The sequence below is a fragment of the Perca flavescens genome, chromosome 16 (genome assembly GCF_004354835.1).
Source record: "Perca flavescens isolate YP-PL-M2 chromosome 16, PFLA_1.0, whole genome shotgun sequence".
In the NCBI taxonomy this organism is placed as follows: Eukaryota; Metazoa; Chordata; class Actinopteri; order Perciformes; family Percidae; genus Perca; species Perca flavescens.
Genome location: NC_041346.1, coordinates 26577413 through 26594634, shown reverse-complemented (window position 1 = coordinate 26594634; position 17222 = coordinate 26577413). Strand labels below are relative to the sequence as shown.

The 17222-nt window shown below is 39.6% G+C and overlaps 1 protein-coding gene across 3 annotated transcripts in view; it reads left to right on the top strand.

The window, feature by feature from the left end:
* pde8b (phosphodiesterase 8B) overlaps positions 1-17222 on the top strand; it is a 73038-nt gene that overhangs the window by 28924 nt on the left and 26892 nt on the right. For all 3 annotated transcript variants that reach the window (XM_028601156.1, XM_028601153.1, XM_028601155.1), the window contains exons 3-13: positions 1982-2172; positions 5962-6021; positions 6940-6997; positions 7295-7383; positions 7541-7619; positions 9152-9292; positions 9382-9470; positions 9559-9613; positions 12578-12629; positions 13597-13674; positions 14736-14812. In XM_028601156.1, the coding sequence (XP_028456957.1) occupies positions 1982-2172; positions 5962-6021; positions 6940-6997; positions 7295-7383; positions 7541-7619; positions 9152-9292; positions 9382-9470; positions 9559-9613; positions 12578-12629; positions 13597-13674; positions 14736-14812 (969 nt within the window). The remainder of the gene's footprint in view (positions 1-1981; positions 2173-5961; positions 6022-6939; positions 6998-7294; positions 7384-7540; positions 7620-9151; positions 9293-9381; positions 9471-9558; positions 9614-12577; positions 12630-13596; positions 13675-14735; positions 14813-17222) is intronic.

Here is a 17222-nt window from a genome sequence, read left to right as displayed (position 1 = left end):
AGGCAATGGTTATGGTTAGGGTTTGGGTTAAGGTTAAGGTTATGGTTAGGTGCCTTGAAGTCAACGGTCACAGCGCTGCCTTGAAGTCGATTAGGCAATGGTTATGGTTATGGTTAGGGTTAAGGTTAGGGTTAGGTGCTTTGAAGTCAACGGTTGCAGCGCTGCCTGGAAGGAGACGTTGGGGCCTTAAAACACCATTGAGCGTACATAACACACTACTAGTAAATATGTCCCATAGATCTCAAGCTCCCAATTGACACTGCATTTCCATGGGTCCTTAGCAATACAGCCGCTAAGTGTGAAGTCGATCGGATGAACGGTTGTCGAGAAAAATTGAAGGACAGACAGAGACTCATTCCATTTTAGTCAAATGAAAACAAGAAGTGTGGGGAGTCTACTTCTTTCACCCGCTCACATATTCTCCTCTCTCTCTCTCTCTCTCTCTCTCTCTCTCTGCTGCACCTCCATACACTCCCTCTGTCACTTTATCCTTTGTTGTCCTTAGAGGGAGTCAGGAGGTGATGCTGCTGCGAGGCAGAGTTGAGTACTGTTGGTTCTGGCTGCAGCCCAGGTGTGTGTGTGTGTGTGTGTGTGTGTGTGTGTGTGTGTGTGGTACAGTATTTGTCTCTTACAGTGTTGCGTTCCTCACCACTGTACCAAAGGTGGTTGGTGTGTTCGTGGTCAAAACACAGTGTGGGATTGAAAACATGAGTGCGCTCTCTGCAGGCTTCATGTCTGTTGGTGTAAAACACAGCTCTCAGTTGTGATTATGTGCCGCTCAGTTTATACTGAAGGAATAATTCACGAGGAGAAGACATGATGTTTACACTGTTGTCACCCAGTTGCAGTGTTTAAAACGACCATATGTCCAGAGGGTGAAGGAGAGGGTCAGTGGATTGGAAGGAAAGCAGAGCATGTTTTTGTCCTATAAATACTGTTTCCAAGAACAAAACTTGTTAAAAAAGGCAAAGATTCATAACCAGGACTGTCTTGCTGTGGGACAACAAAGCTAACCACTTTACTTTACCATTTCCTTACTTCACCAGCACTTATTTTTCTCTGGTTTTGATATTTGTTTTTAATTCTCTGTCAGTAAGAGGCTTTGTAACATGCCCTCCACATCAATATCAAATTCAAAGTTATTTGTATTCATAACCATTCATTTTAACATTTTGACACATCTGATAAGCTCTTAATATTTAACAAAATGCTTGTGGTTTTCATGCATCCATCAATCTAATCCACACCAAATTAGCACCATCCACCAGCCAAATTGGTAAAATATGCAAGAGGCCGTTAGAGGCCAGCCAAAGAAACAATAGTAATCTATTGAGTGGCTGGTCGAATTTGAACATTCACTAGCCATGTGAATTTTGCACGCTTATCCACACTATCAAAAGTATTGGAAATAAATTTGTCATCGTGGTTGTCTTCAAAATCTAGCCATTTGGCCAGTGGGGAAAAAAAAAAAAAAGAGTTAATTTTGCATGCTGATCCACACTATCAAAAGTATTGGAAATAAATTTGTCATCGTGGTTGTCTTCAAAATCTACACCCTGTTGTAAAAATGTTCCAGATACAATGCCCCACAAAGTATAACTCTAACCTTAAAAATATGGAGTCTCACCAATGTTAAAAAATAGTCTACTCTCAAAAGGGAAGTGGGTGTTTAAGGGTTAAATATCTCTTGCTGTCAATCCAATCGCAAATGTACGTCTTTTAGGTCTTAAAGGTTTGGCAGTTGGAGCAGTTACTGTATTATTCAAGCCCATAAATGTCAGTAACCCTAGTAGGACTGGAGCCTTGGTGTCAGAAGTGTATATTGCAGCTGAAGTCTGGTTCTTGGATGTCTGCTGCTCTGGAGAATGTCCTGTCTGAGTAGTAAATGTCATTGGGACCTACTAACATAGATATCCTATAATTATCACCGTAGTAGCAGCACTATCTCACTCAGGCGTCCATTCCTTCCTTGTCTCCTCAGGTCCTGCTGGTGTTCGCCAAGGAGGACAGCCAAAGCGATGCCTTCTGGTGGGCCTGCGACCGCGCTGGCTTCAGGTGTAAAATCGCACGGACACCCGAGTCTGCCGTCGAGTGTTTCCTGGACAAGCACCATGAGATTATAGTCATTGATGGACGGCACTCGCGCTACTTTGACCCCGAAGCTGTATGCAGGTGAGCCTCACCCGTGTGTCTGCTGTGGCTGCTTCTGCGCGGTTATTTCTTATTTCGTCTTTGAGTCAGAATGTCTCCTCTGACAAAGGTTGCTTAAAGCAAAGATTCTCTATATTAAAGATAGCGTATTTCAGGCAGTGCCAATGGTATGAAACAGTACACACTTCCTGTCTCCTAAAGAGGCGTGGCCTCATTTGAAAGTGTAGTGAACTTAATGTGGATAGACTACAAGTTATATTTGTATAATTTATTAATATTTTCGTTTGCTAACGTTAGATATTTACACGGCTAAAAAACATTTAGCATGATGGAGGTTAGTTTTGTTAGGGCGTTCACGAACATTAGCTGATGTTAGCTTCTCTGTGTTGCCAGATCTCGCGAGAGTTTGGCCCTGAGACAAACACGTCTTGAACAGTTAATTTTCTCCTGATGATCGCTTGTGAAAAATGGCTCCTATATCTACTTTGGTGACTATGGGGCAAAAAAATCACTCATAATCTGTGTTCACGTTCACTTCTCCCGTTGGAATCAATACACTCAGGACCTGCCGCTAGTCTCCTAAAGAGGTGTGGCTGTGGCGGAGCCCACGTGACACAGATACAGAAAACTGCTCTGAGTTGGGGCGTCTTGGTTCTAAACCGTCTCTGCTTAAAGCTTTAGTGCGTAACTTTTTGATATTAATAAACGTCCGTTACATTCAAGCCATTGCCAAATGAGTTGATACAAAGCTTATTAAGACTATCAGCTCCACACAACTCTCTCTGGATTTCTCAGTATGGCTATGTTCAGAAGATTGTGTCCTCCGGTGACGCAGAAACCTGAGTGAAGATAATTACCTCTTCTGAAGAGTCCATCATGTTTTTTTAATCCTCCGTGTCCTCCATGGCTACTAGCAACTGCGTGGAGGAGGGGTGGGGGCATGTGCGCGATCACGTAAGGCTTGTATCATGTGGACACGGCGACAGTTTTGTTGTCCTTAAATAGAATTCCTCATGGGGGCGACAGAAACTATGCACTATAGCTTTAAAGTAATAGTTGGACATATTTCTGAGAATTGCATGAAGATATTGATACCACAGTCATGTCTGTACATTACATATGAAGATACAGACGGTTAGCTTAGCACAAAGAATGGAAACGGGTGGAAACAGCTAGCCTGACTCTGTCAAAAGGCAAATGAAGTCTATTTTCCACCTCCTCTAAAAGTCACTAATTAACAGACGGCCAACCAAGATATAGTCTGGCACACAAACACCCGTAACTCGTAACTACCACTGCTGAGGAGGTTATATTTTCGGTTTGGTTTTGTTTATTTATTTTTTTGTCATCAGGATTATGGAAAAAGTAGTGCCGCAATTTAATGAAACTTGGTAAATTTGTTGAATGGGCCAAGAAAGAACCCACTAAGTTTTGCAACAGATCTGAATCACGGGACAGATACACAGATCATTTTTTCATTTTCATTAACAATGCGAGATAGAGCATGGCCTTGGCCGAGGTATGCACTCTTGAGTGCCCTTCTAGTTTGTCATGTGTTAGAATTGCTGGTCTGTGGATTTTGTTGCCTTTGGACAGAGCCGGGCTAGCTGTTTCCCCCTGTTTCCAGTCTCTATGTTAAGCTAAGCTAAGCTAACCAACTGCTAGCTGTAGCTTTATATTTACTGTACAGACATGGGAGCGATATCTTTTGATTTCTCAGCAAAAAAACATATTTTCCAATATGTCTACTTTAGGTATCAAATTGTACTGGGATTTCTTAAAGAAGTTGAACTGGCACAGTAATCTGGTTTCTTTACTGTTGCTGTTTTCAGACCAAGTTTGACATTAAACAAAGAGTTTGAAAGGGCTTCATCCGCCAAAAGGTTGAGATCATTACCTGCAACACCGATCATGTAATTCTTCACTTCAATCACAAAACAATCAATACTTAAATTATGAGGGTTGTACCTAAAAGCAGTTACAAATACAAGAATGTCCAGAGTTCAGTCTGTCTAAAGTAGTTCTGCTGTAGCTTTGGGACGCTGCAGTTGAGGGCTTGTTGGTGCCATCTGGTGTTTACCTGAGGGCACCACAGGCATCTGCAACCTGAAACTGCACTCAGTGTTAGTCTGGTAACTGTTGCTCAGTTCAGTGTTTTGCTTTAAGAAGAAGAGGCAGTGGACGGTGGATGTCACAGTTCATAAGTGGCCATTGAAGTAGAGTGGCACTTGAGTGAGTCTGAACGACAAATTGTAAGTTTGTTTGTTGACATGAAAGCTGGATGGTGGCCCAGGGGAACCAAGAGTAATACACTTGCAGAAGCCTTTCCTCCTTCTTTCTTGTCCTATTTTTCCACAGAAAAAGCCCCACTGGCCACTTTTCAGAAACCTCAGTCATTCCTTGTTCTTGCACGGTGTCAAGTTAAGTTCATACTGGCATTACTGGTCTGTGCTAAGTTTGTCCCCTGTTACTTTCTGGTGTGCATGGCCATTTCAAGAGTTATTCAGGAAGTTTTTCTAGTCCTATATTTTTCACAAATTGGTACATCTTAAACTGTTTCTTCCCACATGTAGGTGACATTTAAATTCTAATTAATCTCTGATTTTTAGGGCTGGGATACTTTTAGGCACCGACCGAATGGCCTCCATAGTATTGAGCATTGAAAAAATGCCTTGCGATTCAATACCAAATTTCAGTACCTAAGGAGTAAATCTGATCAGCGTTAGTGAGCCAATAAGCATGCAGCATGCTTCTACCAAGATGCAGGAAAAACTATGTAACGCACAGAGACGGGGCTCACCTGTGTTGTTGTATTTTGAGAGCCTTTATTACAGTGTATATCACATAATTGTAAAGGAGCTGAAAAATAACAAAAAAAGATTTCTACTGTAATGTTGTAATTTGTTTTTGGTAAAATGGATTTTATAAAATTGGTATGAAAAAAAGTATTGTTTAGGAACTGGCATTGTCAAATTCTTGAAGTCAATATTGCTATTGAAAACCTTTCATCTATGAACAAAGGACTTGTGTTTAGAGCATTTCAATGGGGATTCCCATGGCTCGAAGAGTTTAATGTGTGTCCCATGGTTGTCTTAATGCTGTGTGAATATCCTCTGGACAACATTAGAAGGTCTGTAAAGTGCTTTCATTGATTTTTAAACATCCTTGTTTTTCAGTTTTGGTATTCAGCCTGTGATATAGTGCATATTCTTCATCGTTAGCTAAGACTACTTCTATGTTTATTGCTGTCATGATTTTTAGCAGACTTTTTGGCTTTAGTTATTGTTCGATACAGTGCTAGCCCATCCAAAGTTCCTTGAAAGACTAAAGGCCACCGCTGGATATTTTGTAGAGTGATTTATTATAAGTGCTTCATTATTTCCACAAGTAAAGGAACAGACTCATTTGTCTCTCCTGTCTCCTGATTACCACAGTTTGGCAGCTGCTCCCTGTTTGTCCGTTGCTCCTTCACTCCTTTTCCTCGTCACTGTTATTTCTTTTCTCATCTGCTCCCTCTGTTCCTCCTCATCCTCCATCACTGTCTCCTCTCCTCCTCCACCCCCGGGCCACTTTCCTGTACGTCCTGCCAGCAGTTGTGGCTTTGTGACCGAACCTCTGAAGCACATGTTGTCTTTGGTGTGTCTGTGTAAAGCACCAAAATGTTCTATTTCTCTTTTTGTGGCAATGACATCACCCCCAATCTGCCCACATGTTGAACCTGTACCTGAGTCCAAGACCCGTCTCATGTGCGCAGTGTGGATGAAATGAACTCCTGCTGACTTTTCATTTCTGCATTTCTTTCATTCCCAGGTCGATCCGTGAGACAAAGCCCTCCGAAAATACAGTTATTCTAGCCATTGTGCCACAAAAGTAAGTTTGATTTTAATATCCTCTGTGTTGTAGGTGTTTTGTGCAGTAATGCCTTAAAGTAATAATCAAAAACTCAAAGATTTTCATTTAAATAAATGTCTGTTAAATCATTATCTATCGCTACAGCCCCATCAATTAGGGATCGACCAATGATCGGCCTAGCCGATTATCGGGTCCGATTATCTGTATCACTGTTGTATTTGACTGATAACCAATGAAGTTAATTCATTAAAAAGTGCTCTACTTTGGCTCCGCTACGGCTCTGTAAGGTCTGCACCTTCAAACAAACTGTTAGCACGTTACAACTTCAGGAAGCTATATTTGTTTTTAGTTATACTTTTTTTTTGACTGTGTATTAAGTTTCAGTTTTATTAATTAATTGCTTAAAGCATTTAAAGAAACTTTTGTGTTGGAGTTTGTAACATTTCAAATTGTTAATTTTGACTGAAAGATTTTCTTTTTTACTGTACAGCTAATGTATGTTCCAAATATCGGTTTCATTAACTACTAATAATCGGTATTGGTATTGGCCTTAAAAAAAAACTTAACGGTCAATACCTACCATTAATTATTTGATCATTATGATTTGATCAGATTTGATTGAGAGTGACCAAACAACCCACCACATTCTGATTTAAATGTGGTGCATGGAAGTACGTGACATCACCTTTTTTTCCAACAGAGCCCCACACACTTAAAACCAGTTGGAAGATCAGAGAGAAATCTGAAATAACCAAAACTTTGGCAGACAATACTGTTGTTAATGTAGATTCGCTCACAGTAAGAAGCTGATTGAGAAAATGAGTGTTCAGGGCCTTTGAATCTACATTTCCATATAAGCGTGGACCTCTACAAGTATGTTTTCTGAAAAATTATTGTGGTTTCAGATGGTAATAATTATTTTCTGTCAATGAATAGACCAGCTGACCAGGACGAGCCATCTGTTCTTCCTCTCCTCTGTGCAGGATTTAGCAGAGTACGTCCAACATCTTGCCTTCTCTTGTGACTGTGTGTTTTTAGCAGACTGACTGAGTTAGCCTGGCTTTCTGATAGCTGTTTTATTTTACTAAATCCTCTAGGAGAGTTCAGACACTAAAATAGCAGCATGTTGTGTTTGAAGGAGGCACTTATTGTCAGCGGTGTTTGATGGTGTGAAAGTGACGTAAGAGGTTGCAAAACAAGTCGCTACTGAGTAAATCCTGACTCATTCAATTTTCCACTCCCCTGTCTCTCTTTCTCCTTCAAACAACACTTAACCTTGTTGGGCCTCCAGAGGTTTGTGGAGAACAGCAGTGTGACGGCCTGCTACAATGAGCTCATACAGATTGAACATGGAGAGGTGCGCTGCCAGTTCAAACTCAGGTACAGCAGAGGAAAAACAACTTAGCCACGCACGCACACACACACACACACACACACACACACACACACACACACACACACACACACAATGCAGTCAAACGTACATGCACAGACAAATATATCAAGTGGTCGTGTTGAAGGCTTTATTGATCCACAGGGCTTGTAACTCTGTCTTCACCGCTTTGGAGCAATGTCAGGAGGCTGTGGAGATCACGAGTGAGGACCACATAATACAGGTAGGGATAATACACACGCACGTGAATAAATACGCAATCAGAATGAGCAAAATGTCAAACATTTCCTTTAAAGTGCTGGTCATATTCTATATTTTTGTTATTGCAAAAAAATCCCATGAAAAGACCAAAGCCAACAATATATTTCATTATTTCATATTACAAACTTCTCTTCTTTACTGTTTGAACAATTTCAGTGACTTCACACTACTCAATAGTTTCTTTAAAGAAAAGATATAGATTTTATAATATACCAATTTTACATAAGGTAAACAAGAAGGAATGAAAAGCAGCAGTTTGCTTCAATATAGTATTTTGTCTCTAGTAATTTATGGAATTACTGGAAGGAAAAAAACTAAAGGTACATACGTAACAGTACCAAAGCATAGTGTGACTAATCCTGCCTCTCTCCAGCATCATGCAGCAAGTTTTTTTCATCACATTGGATGTCAGCATCATCTCTAAATACAAATGAATGTGGTGTTTCTATTGCTTTCACCTCCATTACTTTCTGAAAAACAGTAAGAACGCAGTTTTACTATAGTAAAGATATAGTGTTTTTCAATTCTTTTTTTTATAGCTGTGTATATAACCTCAGACATCTTACCTGGACATGTTGGTATCTTTGCTCTTTTACCTGTTTGTCTCAAACGGTACAGTGTATAATTGTTTCATTCTTATTTGGTGTTTGTATACAATAAAAGGCTTTCTGAACTTTCTCTGTATAAATACCATGTATGTTCACTAACTAGTCTAAAACAAGACACCTGCTTAGGCTTTCAGCTAAAATTGCAATCACCAGTGTTTGATAGGCACCAGACTGAAATCTATTCTGTTTTGAATGTGGTTAACAGTTTTTTTAGCATTTGAACAAAGTGCTGTAAATCCAGAGTGCTGTGCACGTTGTGGTTAAAGCCATGGGATAAGTGTGTAGAGTTTTGAAAACTGTGTTCAAGCAATGAAAAACGAACTAGAGTTTTGTCCACATAAACCGCTGCTGTGCAGACTGTAGTTTGAGTTTTGCACACGTGTCTCCAGTTGTGCCCACTGTCGTTTAGCAATCGAAAAAAACTGTAAAACAAAAAACCTGTGAGGCCAAAATGCACGTACAGTACGAGGCTGCATTTGAAAGGTAGCATCTTCTAGTTTCTGAATATGTGTTTCCTTATATGGGGCTATAACACAGGCTAATCTACATCAGTTCAAACATGGATCATGTTGTCATCTATAATTAGTCATATTTTAATAACAATAGATAGGACATGCTTTATGCAAATCACCACATACCTTCTACATCTTGTCAACCACACCTGTATACAATACCAGACTTCTAGGCCTAACCTTATGGGAGCTATAGGCTTTTTAGTTTGTGATGTACCTGGATAGACACTAGACTATGGAATGTGTATTAAAAAAGAGGTATGAGGTAACTATATACAGTAAAAAAAAAAAAAAGAAGCTGGCCCCTGGCAGGCAGGTGTTTTTTATTTATTTATTCTACTCTCTAACTCTACGTCATCCTGGTTTTGTCCCAGTACGTGAACCCAGCGTTTGAGCGGATGATGGGCTACCACAAGGGGGAGTTGATCGGGAAGGAACTGACCGAACTCCCCAAGAGCGACAAGAACAGAGCTGACCTGCTGGACACCATCAACACCTGTATCAAAAAAGGAAAGGTGAGTCTCCCACATCCATCAATCCATCTACCCATCTGTGAAATGAGACGCAGCTGTACAATTGCCTGACTGCTCTGTTGTCTCTGAAGGAATGGCAGGGTATTTACTACGCCAGGAAGAAGTCAGGCGACAGTATACAGCAACATGTGAAGATCACACCTGTCATCGGCCAAGGAGGGTAAGCTAATATTAATCAACCCAACGCGCTTACTGTTCATTTCCAAGAAATCTGAATTACTGACGGACTCCTATGTCGCTTCCAACAGGAAGATTCGACATTTTGTGGCGATCAAGAGACCTCATATTGACAACAATAATCAGGTGAGTCATGTCATGATCTAATGTGTTTCACAGATAAATGCTAATGCTAATGAGTTATCATTTGAGTTTGCAATCTCGAACCGCAAACTCAAATGATAAATCCCAAGTTTAAAAGCATACAAGCAGCTGTTTGGAGAAAGAAATGCTGCTACAAAATATAATTTAAAAGACTAAGACTTCTAAACCCACTTTCGAAGATTACAGTCAGCTGCTTTTATTCTGTTGTGGAGTTTGAACAAATGTCTATTAGCAGTCCTAATGCTACAGCACAGCTTGGCCCAAACAAGCCTGGTGGAGAAATAAACGATCGAGTCCAAACTGGACTCAGACACAGATTGCAAACTCTGCTGGCAGTAAGTGTTACATAAATACTTCAAATGAACTGTAGGCTGTAAGTGTCAGATTTAAATACCTCAACAGGATATGTAGCCTCACAGGCTTCCAGCTCTGTTGAGCAGCGTGCACACTGACTCTGAAGCAGGTGTGCCGCTGTTCTCAGCTGGGTTCCAGGCCAATAACGTCATACTATGCTAAGCTATGGCTAAGCACCAGGATCCCCCACTAAGGCCTGGCAGGGCTAGCAGCCAGGCGCCAGGGCTATTTATACCGCGGGCAAAGCAGCACGGAGACTAGCTGTAGCTCATTGCTCTCTTTCATCGTGTGGACATAAGGTGAGTCAGCCATTGGCGTCTGCCTGCCAAATGGCATTCATTCCTGCCTCGGATTGGGAATCCTTAGACATGGCAGTGACTGATCCCATTCTCGAAAGTCATCCCCCCAACCGGAATCATGCAGCGTCAAACAAAATGGTATTATCAGGGTGTCCCCTTTTTTTAATGCATTTTCAACAACACATTATATGATGCAAAGTAGGAACAAAAGTTTAGTATTTGATGACATTTCAAATTAAATCACGTGGTGAGGCACTGCGTCTTTACTATTTGAAAACCCAAGGCCACAGAGGTCCTCTCAGGATACCACTGATCTGATACTGTATCCTTGGTCAGGATTTTCCTCCGAGCACTTAAAACCACACATTATTCCTCATCTATTCCCACCCAGACGTTTGGCTGAAGACCACGGTTTCCATTTCATTGACTTGTTTGGTTAGCAGTATTTGTCTAAGCACTCCAGACTTACAGCAGGTTTAGGGTCAGTTTTGTTTGTCTTTCCCTCTCAATTAAGGGCCATCATAATCTCAGCTCTTTCCCAGCTTTAGTCAAGTTAATTCAAAAGATGTTCTTTGAGATGTCTGTTTGTGCCTTGCAGCCCAAGAAGCTCATTAAGATGTAGCCAGCAAAACCTGGCAACCTTGTATGTCATTAGAAATGTTTATACTGTCTTAATCCTATTTACTCTGTATGGGAAGCACTGGAGACCTGAGAGCAAGCGACTTCAATGTGTGTGGGGGGGATGGGGGGGGAGAGAGAGAGTGAGAGTTGTATAAAGAGAAAAGCAGCATTCTGTGAGAGTTATGTTGAGTAAAAAAAAAATTATGTAATTGATAGGGACACCCTTTGCTGTATCACAATAAAATAATTCAGATTTTCCTACATTAAAAAATAAATGTGTTTGAGTGCATTGACCGTAACATAAATGTGGATGGTGCACTGTCAGCAAGATGCAAAGGTGCAGTGAGTCACTGGGTGAGAAAAATCTTCTATAACCGGATTAAACCGGCTCTTCTTATCCATATCAACATAACCTCAGTGTGACTAACAGGATGTACTGTACCAGTTGTCACCTGCATGAATATGTATTTAACGATCATGGTGAAAAGTGCTGTAAAGTTCAGTTATAAAATGTAAAAAAACAACTTTGACATCATCTTTTACCATAACATTTATAAAGCATCATTCTTGTGAATTTTAAGAAGCTATTTAAAGTGCTCTTATTATGCTTTTTGGCTTTTTCCCTTTCCTTTATTGTGTTGTATATCTTTTTTGTGCATGTTATAGGTTTACAAAGCGAAAAAGCCCAAACTCCACCCCAAAGGGAGTTACAATCTCCAACAGAAAACACTGTTCACAAACTGCTCCATACAGCTCTATTGGTGCGTCGTTTTGCGTCACTTTGTAACACGTTATAATGCTCGCCTAGCTTCTAGCGTGGCACCCCCTCATACTCTGCTTCTGACTGGCTAGTAGTCCTTACCTAGCTACTGCGCATGTGTGACTTCCAAAGGAGATGGAACAGAAGTGAGATGTCTCACTCTGTAGCTAAAACAGAGAGCTCAACACACAGGGTGAAAAGAGGAGCTGTACGACAAAAATATGGTGTTTTTTGAAAATTAAACCATGTAAACCTATTCAGGTACAACCTCTAAATACAATTATGTACCTGAAAATGAGTATAATATGAGCTATTTAATATAATAGAGAGATTACATTTTTTAAGTAGATGATACTGCAAATGTTTTTTTCTTTCATGCAAAATAAAATTTATCAGAATTAGACATAATCTGACAAATTGGTGTTTGATTTCCACTTCTAACGTTCTGTTTTGGGCTCAGTTCCTCACCTGCTGATAGCGGTGGAAGAAGGACTCCGATCCTTATGTACTATAAAAGTACTACCACTACACTGAAAGTCCTGCATTAAAAAACTTACTTAACTAAAAGTATGTATCAGCAAAATATACTCAAAGTATGAAAATGACTCATTGTGCAGTAAATATTCCCTGTCAGTATGTTCCTATTATATCTGATGTTTCTGGATTAATATTCCTGCAGCATTAATGTGTGCGTTGCATTTTACTGCTGTAGAGGTTAAAGGTTGTGCTCATTTTAAATCCTTTATATACTGTTGGGTGGTTTAATCAACAGAAGTAATCCTGCCAGTGGGAAGCAGGAAATCAGGCTGATTATGTTCCTCACAGCGAAGGCGAGCCAGCCGCGACTCTTGGTCCTTGTCCAAAACCTCAACTTTAATCCGCTCCTTCTCTCTCTCTCTCTCTGCCTATCAGATCCACAAGTTCAACAAGGAGGAGAGATGCAGCGGGGAACATTCTCAGTCAGGTAGCTTACCACCACCTTAACACCACATTCTTTAATGTTGACAGGGTTTCTTAATCGCTCACGAATGTACACTGCCATTACATTTGAATCACAGAGCTGAGCTTTGGAGCCCCGAATCTGACTAGACTAGACTAATTAGACTGCATACATCAGTTAATAACATTGTTAGTTGATATTTAAATGGTGCGTTAGTATAAAGAAATGTAAAGCTTTTTCTTTAACCTCGTATCAGTTAGTTTAAAAAAGCTAAACATTCTTTTCAAGTCCTTTCATTTTCTTTTTCTTGTTTTGGCCTTGGCACACAAGAATTTATGTATTCCCTATTTTCCCCATGAAACATTCCTCACAACATTTCCAAATGACCTTACGCATATACTGGTATAATGAGATGGGCATATTCATGCATGTGCAGATGTGGATGGTCAAAGGGAAAGGATATATTTCAATTCTGGCTGCCTGGATTCGGAGCAACTTTTTTTTTTAATCAATTAACAGACAGACATCTTTTTTCGTCCATATGGCTAAAAAAAGTATGTGAGACTCCTGTAAATAACTATCGGAACAGTTATAATCTTTGTTAAATGTCCTTCAGGGTTTCGAGCGGCTCTATAGCTCGCTCTGTCTGTTGGTGGTTGATTTTGTTGAATTTCCCCTCCTTTTGGCGGCCACAGTTTTCGCCCTAGGAGGCTGAAATTTGACATGGAGTGTCTGTGAGGTTATGTACTGTATGTGTTAATTCATGCATGCGTGGATGCATGCGCGTACGGGGTCACAGCTATTGCGAATTTCTGTTCAGATGGTCCGATTCTGACGCTCACGGTAGCTTGTGGTTTGAATGTAAAGATGATACAGGGGAGGTACAAACTGGGGGGGCAACATGTAGAAGTGCTTCAGAAGAAACTCTGTCCCTTCATCCCTTTCAGTCTAAACGTGCTGTACATTTAATGTCCTTTACGTCCCTCTGCAGAGTGCCATTGTCTACGTCACCGCGACAGGAGGAAAGATTCTATTGATGCCAGATCACTCAGCTCTCGCAGTAGTGATGGTAAGACCGTTCAAAAAGCATTATCTTTTATTTGGGCCTCAGTCTGGAAAAATGGGCCTCCAGTTTTTGTCACTCTGTAAAAGATAATGCAGAAAACCATGTTAACAAAGTAGAGAACAAGGTACAAGCTGGATCACAAAGGAAGAAAGGGGAGGTGAGTCCGACTGTGTTGTGGTTGGCACTTGAACGAAAGAGATTCTTAAGAGAGAAGTCGTGGGCTGATTACATTATACATACCTCCCTCCTCACAGCGGCTGAGTGCTACTTTGTCTGCTTCTTCTTCAATCAAACCACTTTCCTTCTTTCTCTTCTCGTCCTTCATTATCTTTGTATTAACATTTGCCCTATGTTTACATTTTCTTTATTTCCTCTCCTTTTTGGTACGTTTACTATTAGGGGTAGGGGGGGAAATTGTATGAATAATGATATTTTTTGGTGAAGATTTTTAAAATCAATTCTTTTCCCTAGAATCAATATTTTTTAATAAATGTTTTTTGTTAGCAATGATTGACCTTAATATTTTCTTTTTATACGGTACGGCGACTACATCATATCCATTTCCAACAAAACAGAGTGGAAGCAGAAAATTCAGAGAATCCATGTCATGTACTTTTTTAACCAATGAAATAAATGTCAGACGGACTGACTGACGTGTGATGTGCATTCTTTAAGAACTAGTTTTTAGAAATGTGTCATGATATATATTGTGTCTACAAGTGTATTATTCAACTTTTGTTTTTGTTAAAAAAAAGGAAGGAAAGTCGCAATACTCGATACTATCGAATTGCAATGCTTCTAGAATTGCAATAAATTAAAATCAGAATACAAATCGAATCAGCGCCCGTGTATCATGAAAGAATCAAATTAGGACTAAACCATATAATCCCAGCCCGATTTTCTATATGTCCTTTGACGAGGACTAACAATTGCAGGCATTGTGATCTATTTTTTTTTTTTTACATTTATATTATTGATGACAATAATTATTAGACTGTAGGGGCTGTCGATCAATTCGCCCCACTATCTTGGTGCATAAAAGCATTATTTTCTTTTAATTCCAGCTTCCGGTTTACAGAACCGAAGATATTCCTCCGTCGCCAGGATTCACTCCATGACTATCGAGGCTCCCATCACCAAGGTACGCTGCTTTCAGCATTCAGTTATTTAGCATCATTATTGTCCCACTAGGGCTGGGCAATATATCAATATAAATTGATATTGTGATATGAGAATAGATCATCTTAGATTTTGGATGTCAAATATCGTGATATGACATAAGTGATGTCTTTTTACAGGCATGAGTAAAGTGATGTAATTTCCTGCACTTACCAGACTGTTCTAGCTGTTCTATTATTTGACTTTACTTAACTTAGTAATTTTATCCACATAGTGTTGTAATGTAACAAAGTACAAATACTTCACTACTGTACTTAAAGATCCAGTGTGTAACATGTTTAGTTTTCACCATCAATTCCAAGTATTCCTTTTGGCTTGAAATTTGCTTTCGCATGAACTGGGGTAGACGCTCCATATTCATGCTCCATCTTGAAATACGGTAGTCGGTAAGGTACATACAGGACATACTGCTCCGTCTTTTGCGTTTTCGCTGTCACATGATAAACTCACAGCTAATGCTGCTAATGGGTATTGCAGCTTCTCAGCCCCGGTGGCAAGTTTGAAGAAGGAAACATAGAGGACCACACGTATTCAAAATCCAAATTTCAGGAACAGGAGTCTTCTTCTTCTTCGCCCAGAAAAAGAAAAAGGATATTGAAAAGAGCAAGAGACCGGCTTTTTGAAGTGTGAAGGCTACCGTAGCTGTAATACGTACTTTGAACTGCGTGGCGCAAGATAGTTGATTGCGTTATATGATCTCAACGCTAGATGGGAGAAATTCCCACACATTGGACCTTTAAGTAGAATTTTCACGTATTTATACTTTACTTCATTATTTATATTTCCGGAAACTTTTAATTTCACTCCACTACATTTCCCTAAGCATCTTAGTTACTCGTTACTACAAAATAAAAATAGGAAAATATTTGTTACACTGGAAAAAAACAGGTTTTGCGAATCAATGCTCCTAGATTGCCAAGATAATGCACGCTCCATTGCAGTTGGTGACCTTGGTGAAAAAAAAAACATAAGCCAAAACTAAAGAAGAAGAGGAGGAAGCATTATGAGTGATAGTGTCATGGAAGCACCTGCTGCAGGCTCTGCTGCCATGGTAACAGATGATGACCACCCCGACAACGGTGGGGATGAAGATGACGTTACACACCTTTGGCCATAAAGTTCATAATCAAAGTTTTTTTTTTTTTACTTCTAATACTTAAGTACATTTAATATCAGAAAATTACTTTTGATACTTAAGTACAGTAAATATCAGATACTTTTACTCAAGTAATAATCAAAAAAGAAACTTTAACTTCTACCAAAGTCAGTTTCTGTTAGGATCCTTGTACTTTTACTCAAGTAGTGCTTTCAAGTACTTTATACAAGATATACAGTCTTGTATAAAGTACTTGTGGATACACCACATTACTCATGATTTTTTTTATCACAAATCTCATTGTGTAAATATTTTGTGAAAGCTTCAAATGTCAACCCTACAATTGCGGCAATATCAACATTGAGGTATTTGGTCAAAAATATTTTGATATTTAATTATTTTCATATAGACCAGCCTTAGGTCCCACCCAGACTAAAGTAATGGAAAACTTATTTTTATAAATGATAAAAACATTACATTTTGTTGAACATACTTCAACAGAGTGCTAGCAACAACAGATCACAACTCAAAATATTCGGTTACACTTTATTTGAAGGTATCTACATAAGAGTGACATGACACTGTCACAAACGTGTCATAAACATTATAAACAAGTCATAAAAGTTCTTTTGTTCTAAATGTCAATTGGTTTTTGTCATGACAAGTTATGGTTAGGGTTAGGGTTCATGTGTCATGACTGTGTCATGACAGTGTCATGTGTTCATAACAGTGTCATGTCACTCTTATGTAGATACCTTCAAGTAAAGTGTTACCAAATGTTCTCTGTTGAGAAAACCATGAAAGGGTTAAAGGAAAACTATCCTCTGCAGCTGAACAATTTCATACTAAATCCCTCATGCAAGTTTTGCCTTAAGCGCTTTAAAACACTAACGTTTCTTCCAGTGTAGAATCACTCAGTAGAGCTCATTCCTCCCCCAGCAGTCCACAGGTTGAACATGTTGGATTTTCTCCAAGAATTAAGTTCTTTTATGGCCCATAACCAGCTTTATTTAACATCAGCTGGTTCATGAGAACTGTCTGTTCTGATTCTAGCATGTCAGTAAATTATTCCAACACCACATAGCCAATCAGTGGCCATTAGAGCTGCCTTTTACTGTCTGTGAGTTGTTTGACTGAGCCCGCAATGGACGGTTTGCCTCTCATGGCTGCTAATAGGCCGCTTTTATTTGGTATTTAAAGTTACCACATCACTTACTTTTACACACTATCCTCATTTTCATATGTATACAGTGCTATGTTTTAGTTGTATTTATGC